The 10,950-nt window shown below is 38.8% G+C and overlaps 1 protein-coding gene across 1 annotated transcript; it reads right to left on the bottom strand.

Annotated features, from left to right (window-relative positions):
• Positions 1–2,566: 2,566 nt before the first annotated feature.
• On the bottom strand, positions 2,567–10,385 carry CUNH6orf58 (chromosome unknown C6orf58 homolog). The gene is made up of 6 exons (XM_042874546.1): positions 10,379–10,385; positions 9,610–9,687; positions 6,733–6,917; positions 5,473–5,603; positions 4,824–5,062; positions 2,567–2,747 (listed from the first exon to the last, which is right to left on the bottom strand). The coding sequence occupies exons 1-6, from the start codon at positions 10,383–10,385 to the stop codon at positions 2,638–2,640; spliced, it is 750 nt and encodes a 249-aa protein (XP_042730480.1). The 3' UTR covers positions 2,567–2,637.
• Between the last annotated feature and the right edge of the window lie 565 nt (positions 10,386–10,950).

Here is a 10,950-nt window from a genome sequence, read left to right as displayed (position 1 = left end):
AACAGCTGTATTCCCAATTACAACCACCTAGGCAAGGGCAACAGCCACACCTCTGACTTTGTTTTTTTTTCAGCCTTTGCCAGCTTTATCAAGCACAGACTCCAGTGCTCTCCCATCCTTCTTCCTTTTCACTGCTTTCTCCTATTATCCCTTTTCCCTACATTCTGACACCCAGATGTATTCCTACTAGGATGCATCTGTTTTGTTTCTAGATTATCTGCATCTGCTCTACTTTTGGGAAAGCAAACTATGTTTTGTCTAAACTTTTATACGTGCCTCAGACCGCACGGCTCAATTGCTGTCCAGTTCCTGGAGCCTATACCTGACAGATCGGCGTTTTTGACTTGTTTGAAATGTGTTTGAAATGCATTAATACCTGAAGGTTTATTAAGAGAGATAGTATTTTTTCAAAATAATAAAGTAATTCTTAATGTTGTCATGAACTCAGTTCAGAAAATATTAGCCTTTTAAAAAATATCTCTTAGAAATATCTCCTTAAGTGCAGCAATTTGCAAGCTTGTAAGAAATGTGTTTTTCCTGTTTGCATTAATGGTTGAATATTTGTTGCTGTTTCTTATTTTTTGTAGTTTTTTTTGTTTGTTTGTTTGTTTTCTTAAAGCCCACCTGAGATTAAAACCTGAGTTAACCACAGAAAAGACTGAAAATTGTTCTCAAACTTTCTTGAGTACAATTAATCTAATGCGTTAACAGCTGGCAGCTGCAGTAATTACTTTTAGATTATACCTAAAGTCTGTTGAAATCTAATTACTCTGATCTATGAACCAGGTAATTAAGGTAAAAACTCCAGCATTTTCTTAGACCTCGTTAACTTATTTCCTTTAAAATCATTAGCTAATGATGGTACATTAAGAGTTTATCCATAAAATGACAATGAATAATTGAAACCTTTGTCCTGGGACATCAGAGGTCAAAATAGTGCTTAAGTGCTCGATGTCTCGATGGCTATTTCTTCATTTACAGTGCAAATATCATGCCAGTTTGGGGAGAACGAACCAATTGAACTGGGAAAGTGGCCAGGAAGGACAAATATTTTCCTTTTCATTTATTTAGTATCCATAAAATAACTCAGGACTTCCACTGAGATATGCAGACCCCTGAGAAGCACCACTACCTGTTAATGCTCAGGCTGTCTGGAGCTCGAATTCAAGAGCGAAGAGACACCTGGGCCCTGGACCTGACTGTTGTGTGGCAGCGGGCCTTTGAGTGTGGAAATGCTGTGATTTTAGCCTTGTTGCTGGCTGCCTGGCCTGATTCCCTGTCTCAGAGCTGTTTGCAAGCTCTGAAATGCTGTGTGCTGTGGCTCCACCTGCAGCATCCTCCTCTCTTCCCAGTGCAAAGGTTGTACACAGCCAGAGGATGAGCTTTTCACTGATATATATTGAAAATTTTGGATCCTTGTGCTCTGTGCTTGTTAGGAAACAAAGAGAAAGAGTGATATGTATCTCTCACCCCAAATGAGGGTGTACTGAGATGCCTATGAGACACAGTTACCAACCAAGATGCTAGGAATGACTGAAAGAGGCAGGGTAGCCCTTACGTGGTGGCTAAACTAAGCTGCTTGCCTTTATTTTGACATGAGTCTAAAGCTTGTGTTATTTTGAACTATATTGTAAGCTGTAACCCACAAGATGCAGCAGGCAGGAGTTGTGTTGCCATCCTCTGCTCTCCATCTTGAGAAGGCAGCTCCAGCCATTCCCATTCTCCAGGTAAAGTTTTTGTAAGGATGGAGGACCCAAGTCAGCAGACTTCCTGAGAAACTTCTGCCTTCAGGCCCCCTGTCCCAGTTTTCCTCAACTTCTGATGCCACGTTTTTTTTAATGAATTCTCCATATTGTGTTGTCATCTGGAAGAGTGTGATTGGCATCTGGATCTGACTCTGCTAGACATTGTGATGACGCACAATGCAAACTCAATTCTTTCTTAATAATCATATCTAATGTACAAAAGGAAAACTAATTCTACAACTGTATGGACTACCTAATCACAGAAGTTGATGGATAAACCAATGCTTCATTGACATCTGTGTAACAAACCAAACAACAGAAATTCTGTTAGTTACTTAAGAGCTCTGCAGAGTAAGCACATTGGGCTCAGGATCTCTTGGGGCTGTCTCCTGAGCATCAGGTGCAGCACTTACCTGTTGCATAGCATCTTAGAGAAGGAGTTCATCTGTACTGAAGTATGTAAAAAAAAAAAAAAAAAAGCCTAAAATCTTTAATTGCAGCTGCTCTGTAGAACAGCAACTTCAGTAGGAAATTGTCAAAGCACTGGCATGGGATCATAACTCAAAGAAAAGTGTTGGGACATCATCTGTTAGACCATCAAGGACCTGAGTACATATTTGCTGTGATCACTGTATACAGGGGGAAGGAAACAGTCCGTAACTGAATGTAAGTTACCTTCAACTTTCTCTCCAATAATGATACATCATTTATGAAGTCAAGAAAGTAATAAACTTAGATTTTTTTTTTGTAAGGCATTTTATTAAGGAGATTAATTGAACAAATGAGTTAATTAAAAAAAAAAAATTAAGGATACAAGTATCGATTCAATATGAGAGAGATGCCCACATGGCTATTCAGGAAATCCTGCTGTAAAGAAATTACCAAGACCAGTTTACCAGTCAAAACTCGGACTGGCAACCAAGTCCTCAATCAGTTTTCGGCCAATTTTCCTTGCTGCTTCAGTAGACATTGACTTTTGCCAGAGCTTCAGTGACAGTCCTCCTTGGAAAGAAACACAATGTGTCACTGTCAGATTAACATGGAGTACATGCAGCTCGAGGCACACAAGGGATGAAGCACATGTCTGGCTGCAAACACCTAACCACTCTCCTGAGGTAGTGACAAGGCTGGAGCATGCTGATGGTGTAGTAATTGCCTACAGCTATGTAGGAAGACACAGGCTATTCATTCAGCTTGGGTTCCTTTGTATTGATGGACAACTTGGCTTGTTCCCTTGTCACCAGTGTTGCAAATCAAAATGATTGAAGACACATGTCAGGGCCTTGTTCTGGAATTGCACATAGCTTCATAGCTTATGAAGCAATGGCCTGATGGTTGCAGTCATGCACACTTCTGTTTTTACTCTAAATAAGCAAAGAATTTACTATTCTACCCCTCTGAGGCCTCAAGCTAAAGAAGCGAATGACCCCTATACTTTCATCAAGGCAATTAGCAGTCATTCTCCATGAAGCATTCCTGACCAGTCCTGCTTTAGCACCAGTTTGTACAATGCTCATTGCCTGCTCTCCTCTGCTCTGTTTAAAAGTTTGAAGAATCCGGCTCAACAGAACAGTATATCTCATTTTGTCACAGGTGCTGTAACAACAAGGTCTAGCTTTTCAGATCCACTTTTAGACTGTCAGTCCAGAGCCAAATATAGTTGAATATAGTTTAAAGTTCCATTTCTGATCTGCAAAGCTATCAGCAGGTTGAGCTAGCTTGCATACAACCCTCAACTGAAAGCAAAGCTCAACCCTTCAAAGCAGAGTCAGGGAAATCTCCAGCCTGCAAAGCCAGGGATTTCAGATAGATACCACACTGTTAATGGCTACATCCATATAGAACATCTTCAGCATCCTTGCCTCTTCTTTCTCCCTTCGGTCCTGCATTCATCTGCTCTGCTGCCCTGGTGCTCTGCTCCCTGATTTCTACCCTGCAAGTCCTGCTTTCTCTTGCTGTCCCCACAGTGGAGAGATGAATTCTAGATTGGTGAAGAAACCTGTTTCTATGATCCATTACATAGGCTACCATGCAGGGGACAGAGCTCTTAAGAGCTCCCTGAAGCTCTTAAGAAACCCTGAACTGTGACATAGGTTACCAGTCATATGACAAAGCTGTTATGATCCTTATTCAAATTATGAAGCAATGTTCACCATTATGTGTGAGGAAAACAATTTGTGGTGTGAGGATGCTCTTTTGTAACACATAATATCTTCATTAATCAGTCTTCCAACACTAAATACAGCTACTGAATTTTCATTGAAGTATTTGGACAGAAGATCACAAAAACAAAACAAAACAACAACAACAAACAAACTATGGCTCTGGATACTAGCTTTATGGTGTAACTTCACATTGTGTTTTAATTTAAATAGCTTCCTTTCATAAAGGATGAATAAATAAATAGTATCAGCCCATCCAAATACTGTAATTTTATGTCTCACCACTGGATGGTGATGCAGAACTTATTTTAGTTAAAGCTGTCTAAAGGATAGTGTTCTAGTGCTGGGAGAGAATTCTGTGGGTCTGCGTAATGTTTTCCATAACACCAAAGATTGAGATGGAAAACAAAAACATATCCCACAAAAACAAAAACAACAACCAACAACTAAGCAGAATACTTGTGGACATACAAAGCATTGTTTTTGATCTTTTGCTCTTTTTTTTTTCTTTTTTCTTTTTTTTTTTTTTATTATGACCTCAACTGATCCAGTAAATTGATTTACAGCTTTGATGGTTTCAGATTTAACTTGTGAAATGCAAGCTGGTGATCATTTTTAAAGTTCCTGGGTAAACTGGAGAAAAAAAAGAGCAAGATCATATGGTCCTACAAACATAACCTTTGTCTAGTGTGAAGTCCCCATCACATACTGTCAGCGTTATCTCACTGCTGTACTTTTTTTCTGGTGCACTGTTCACTTGTGGTTATACTTTTAGTCATATTTTTTTACTTTTCATCTCTATGAAGTGATTTTACTACCGTATATTGAAAATCACTTCATTCATGTGGAGAAAAGTACAGAAACAGAAGATGTAAGATATCTATGGACTACCAGCTTCTTTAGGTGAGGCTCATACCTGTTAATTGATTTGCTCTGTTAAGAGCTCTCAGTGATACAAGAACTTTGTTCTGCTGTGAACTGAAGCCACTGATGGATGGGAGGACATCCCCTTCAACAAGCATCCTCTGGGGCAGGAAAGCCTGGAAGTGGTTTGTGGTATGCAAATCTGTAGAGAAATGTGTGGCTGCAATGAAATCTACACCATTAGCCCAGTCTTCACCAAAATTTGCTTCTGGAACAGCAAGATATTTTAAGCTGTAAGAAATAAAAGTAAAAAATGATCAGATAATTGAAACCCACAGTAGAACACAGTAATCTATCATTTATACCAAATGAGTTTTGATCAGTGTGAAATCCTGAGCAATCTCAATTTAGTAGTGACTTAAAACCTCCTGCAGCACTTTATGTATAATTTCTCCTGGCATAACCATCTTTGGACAGGTTAGATACAGCTCCTGGCTGAGGCCCTGGCTTTCAGATAGGAATCAGCATATTGATGCCTGCCTATCACAGCCTGTTGTGCTGATGCTTCATCTCTTGCCGGATATCTCCCGCTCCTCGAGAGGGAAAGCCCAGAGCCTCATACAAGCATTGCTCAGGCATTATCCTAGCAAACAGACATGGAGGTAAGAAGGTCCCCATGGCCATCTTTCACATTCCCATACCTGTCCTGGAATTTGGGCAGCGCATAAGCAATGGAGGCAACATGCGCCTTCCACATGTAGTGGAGAGCATCATCCAGCACAAAGGAGGACTTCGCAGAGTTCACGGTTTTTTGCTCTGTAGACTGCAGATACTGCAGCAAGAGGGAGAAAAAAGCAGAGAAATAAGAGGATGTTTTAAAATCAATACATTTTTCACACTTACATACTTCACAGTAGAATAAGCTTTCAAGCTAAAGAAAATTGCTTATGAGTAGTTAGAATGTGTTACATGTACTTTGTAAATAACTGTACTATCTGACATAGGGAGAAATTATTAATATAGATTTCTAGAATGAATTTCTATTCTGACTGAAATTAATAAGATTTGCAATTCTTTAGCTTCAACAGAGTGAATGTTTTTCCCACATAATTCAGGTATTCTGTCACAGTAATTTGGACTCTTGTATCTGAGTGCAGTGGAAGTTTCCATGTGAAAATACTGAATTTCTCAAAAAACAGTTACTCTTTCAGCTGCACATGCTAAGAAATTTCAAAAAATAAGAAAATAAACCTTAATGGTTGTAATTATGTGATCATTTATAATAACTTCCTAAATATACTGTTTAGTATAAAAAAATTGCAGAAAACAAATCCAGCCTTGTTCTTAAAACCTATTCCTCTACTTAAAATCACCAGGTTACTTGTGGTTTTAATTTGCTGATCATTATCCATTACCTGACTGTGAACAAAAATGTTGAATAAAGGTTATCTATAAAAAGCATTATTGAACCTATGAAGTAAGAAGTACAGTTATATTTGTGACTGGAGAGCAACTGAATGATGTGGAAACAGAGTACGTAGATGTATTAAAAATATCCTCCTGAATTTCAGTTTTTTTGATGTTCAAAGGAATAAAAAGGCCCTATAAAACCATCTCAAGACCATTTCTCTAGGGTAATATCTATCTCGCCTGCATAATTTGGAATTGCTAACATTAGGAAACAAGTGTAACCGTTAACAGACTCTAGGGACAGATGCTAAAATACAAAATTATCTTGAAAGGAAGGAAAAGAATAATTAACCTGTAAAAATCCTGTCTTTCTCATCTCTCATTCATTTTATGTCATGCTTTGCTTTTTTCCATTGCTTACCTTTTTTTATCAAGTTGCTATTGAAAGTTAATCAAGCCACCAAAATGCAACAAATAATAATAAGAGTTTTAAAAAGAAATATTCAAGTATAATCTCCTACAAAATATTTTAAAAAATTTAAATTGTTTACTTCAAAGTAAGCCTTCCACTCATCCATGAGCTCCGGAATGCGAGAACGGCAGTCAGCAACACTGTAACAGAAATCATCTCTTCGGTCCTCTGGCAGCAGCATTTCTACCTCGTACTTCACCTCTCCAAAGAGGCCAGCTTCCACTGCACCCAAAAAAGGTATGATAGACAGGTAGTAATTCATACCTGCAGTAAGAATTGGAAAGGAGGAGGCTTTAATTGCTAAGAAGCAAACAATTTCCACATGGAGAAATGAATCTTCTACAACAAATGCAGTCATTTCAAAATGCCACTGATACAATTATGTCCAGCAGTGGGACGTATGTACTGAAATCCCCTAGTAGTAATAACTGTATAGATTCATATACAACTTTAAATATTAATTTATATGTTGGTGGTAAGCATGTAGGAAAGCCAAGTTCAGCTCCTGCCTGCGCTGGACCAAATCTTCCATGAAAGTGTTTGTATGACTTTTGATGTTCTTCATGTTGGAAGAACAATTTTAGATTCTCCTCTTGATTGTGTTCTTCTTTGTAGAAATAAATTGTAATGACTTCCAACAAAGAACAGTCTAAAGCTCAGATTTGTTGGGTAGGTAGCTCTGAGCCATGGAGTTAAGACGTCATTTGCTCATGCTTAATCTCAGTGCCATAGATTGCCCAGCTATTTGCACATGGTTCCAGCAGTGAGGACCAAAATCACCAAAGCACTATACCCTATCGTATATCCCTATCCTAATAATTATTCCAGCTCCTGTATGTGCTTGGGCCTGGCTAGGGATTCTAGAGGAGATGTATAGCCAGTGACAAGAGCCAAACAGAGGCCCCAAGTGATGAGAAGACAGTGTCTCACTAGGAGTCATTACTAAGCTGAGTCTTTCTTTTCATTCATTGTTTTCACCAGAGAAGCTGAAACTTGGATTTCACACCAGAATACGCTTAAATTCTTTCAAATATGTTTGCACGTATTACTTATTTATACCTGCTTGGGGAACTCAGACAACAGAACAGTGCAACAGAGGAATACACTGAATATTATTCTAGGTCAAAAGGAGGACAGGACTTCTTCAGCAGCAGTCTTTCAAGCAGAGTTTCTTTTACTTTGGGACATGTTAAATGTGAGTTTCTGGCTTCAGCTTATTCCCAGCTTAGTATGACTATGCATGCCAGGGAGGGTTGCCCTGGAGACCAGACCAAGCCGCTTACATCCTCAGAACAATAAGGCATTTATCTGCAGTCTGAAATACTTTTTGTGTATTCCTGGTACAATAGGGTAAATCAAGGCTGAGATCATACATTTCCTGGAGGAAAACTTGCTATCATGAAGACTTACAGTGTTCAAAAGTAAGTGAAGAGCAGGAATGCAAATACTGAAGATAAATCTGATTTCTGTTCCAGGATTTCTGTTTCTGATTTCTGTTCTGCACAGATCTATGCAGTGACCCCTCTTACTTGTCAATGCATGGGACACCTTCTCCTGAGCACCCAGTTGTATTTATACTCACAGACACAAATTGAACTTGGATTGAGTATCACAGTGAAATTTGGTTTAGCACTACATTTACATTTTAATTTACTCTTTGCTCACAGTTTTGGTCACATGAGGAGATATGAAATCAGTTTCTATTTCACTGTCAGAAGCCTCTACAACAAAGCACGGGTGTGATGGGGATAGAGAGAGCAATTCACTGCAGCCAAGCAGCAGGTCTTGTGGAAATGTGCACTCACAGCAGAACAGCAAGGAAGCAGAGGGAGTGAGGGACAAAAGTGATGGAGTGAAAATGTGCTGGAGAGGGAAAGGTTTTCCCTTTTCAGTGGAGGGGAAGTGCATTTGAAAAAAAAAAAAAAAGAGAGAGAGAGATTTTCATATTTTTATTGACGTTAGATGTAAATACTGACTGTAAGTCAAGCTTGTCTTTTTTTTTCTCCCCTTCTATCTGTCAGTTCCATTTTTTGGAAAAAATGGAAGCTAATCTTTCCAGAAGAGACAGACTTCCAGTTTCATTAAAAAAAAAAAAAAACAAAAAAAAAACAAAGAGCCTAAAAATACTGACTTTGACTGAAATTGGATACAAGGAAAACTTTAGTGGTTTTGTTTGTTGGCTTTTAAATAATGTGTTCATTCAGCTTTTTGGATAATGGAAACAAAAGATCCTTCTATTTAGACTGGTCATGTTTATGTTACTCAGTTTTCCTTGATGTAGGAAAATTATTAAAGTATTTTTGATTTATCAAATGAGAAAATTTAACTGTGATTTTTATTTTACTTTTGGACTCAGAAAAAAAAAATTGCCTTTTAAGATCAACTCTGTGAAAAATCTATCCATACATTGTCCTTTAAGAAGTCCATTTCCACATAAACACTGGCTGTAAAAATTAGCAGAGGAAAAGAAGCCACATGCGTGTGCTAGCATTTGAGACAAAGCGCATTGTAGTGCTGGTGTTTTTTTCATTTGTGCTGGAAGTGTTATTTGGTGGATTGTTCTGCAGAGCAATAGATACCTTTGACTTACGTGCAGCATACTAGATCACATCCTTTACTCTTTGCAAAGTTCTGAGCTTAAGGACAAAATATTCCCTACTATTTAAAAACCTACTACTTGCTGTCTCACATTCTGTAATTTCTCCCATGATTCAGAAAAATCTTGCAGAAAATCTTGCAGTGGGCCTCATGTACCACAGGAGGATGAGGTGCTCCACCACACCGACCAAGACTGATATCAACAACACGCATGGCTGAACTATGTCACAGTTGGCCCTCCACTAAAATTTGTCACTTTATTTTTTATTGGCACTGCCTAATGCAAAGGTGGTTCCAAACTCTTGCCCTCTAGGACACAAATCATATTTTGAAGAACACTGTGATAGAGTATACTTACAGGACCACCAACTTCTTACAGATATACACAGGTTTCTGTGGCCACAGGAAGTCCCATTTGTAGGATCTGCTAATCTGCCTAAATAAAATGAAAGAATGCACCAATTATTTCTCTTTTTTTTTTTTACACAAGAAATCCAATTGAGATGAATACATATCTATATACATCAGTAAATCATTGAGAATTTTGCTAAGAGTAGTAGAACAATTGCTGTTGTCCTGCTTCATAAACTACTGTTGCTATAGTAGTTGAATTTCTCAGTCAATACTTCATGCAGCACATAGTAATATGACCTTGTTTTACAGTTAAATTTATTGCTCACTGTAAATGTATTCTAGGAGTTTAAGGAACTGCCTGAAAATGGGATATCACAATGATATTTTTATGGATGCGTAAATATACATGAACATACAGCCATAAACATGTGCATAGCTGATGCATCATTCTCTGTAGATGCAAGTCTGCTTTTGTAGGAAAGCTGTTCAACGACCAGAATAGTACAAATTAAGTGTGCTAGTAATTGTATCACCTAACTGGGCTTTGTGATACAGAATCCCTTTCAGTTTAATGATGCATACAAACATTGCCTTCTTGTTAAGCTAAGCATGCAAATGTTGTTGTAGCTTATTAGCAGAGTTTTCAAGTATCTGTTCTGTAACAAACGTGCAAGATATTTCACAATTATTTGTGACAGCATGTAAGACATATTTCACTTTAAGCACATGACATGGAGGAGTAGCATAACTCCTTAAAGCACTCAGTTATGTACATCGCATGGTAAATAGTCATGTAAGGAGTCAGGAAATCTGTTTTAAGAACATGACACGGAAGTACCATAGTCAGGTTCAATGACATAAGATGTTCCAGAAGCTCTCAATCCCCGCCCTGAAGAGCACCTGCTCTCTAATGAGTCAGCTGAATACAGATGTTGCAAATTCTGTCAGAATCACAGAATCACAGGATGGCCAGGGTTGGAAGGGACCTGAAGGATCATGAATCTCCAACTTCCCTGCCACATGCAGGGCCACCAACCTCCACATTTAATACTACACCAGGCTGCCCAGGGCCCCATCCAATCTGCCCTTGAACACCTCCAGGGATGGGGCATCCACAACCTCTCTGGGCAGCCTGTTCCAGCACCTCACCACTCTCTCTGTAAAGAACTTCCCCCTGACATCCAACCTAAATTTTCCCTCCCTCAACTTAAAACCATTTCCCCTTGTCCTGCTGTTATCTACCCTTTCAAAGAGTTGACTGCCCTCCTGTCTGTAGGCTCCCTTTAGGTACTGAAAGGCTGCAATGAGGTCACCCCGCAGCCTTCTTTTCTCCATGCTGAACAAG

Source organism: Lagopus leucura, unplaced genomic scaffold (assembly GCF_019238085.1).
Source record: "Lagopus leucura isolate 7727_CA_CO unplaced genomic scaffold, USGS_WTPT01 Super-Scaffold_73, whole genome shotgun sequence".
Classification (NCBI taxonomy): Eukaryota; Metazoa; Chordata; class Aves; order Galliformes; family Phasianidae; genus Lagopus; species Lagopus leucura.
The sequence above is the reverse complement of the archived record's forward strand: the minus strand, read 5'-3'. Positions and strand labels throughout refer to the sequence as shown.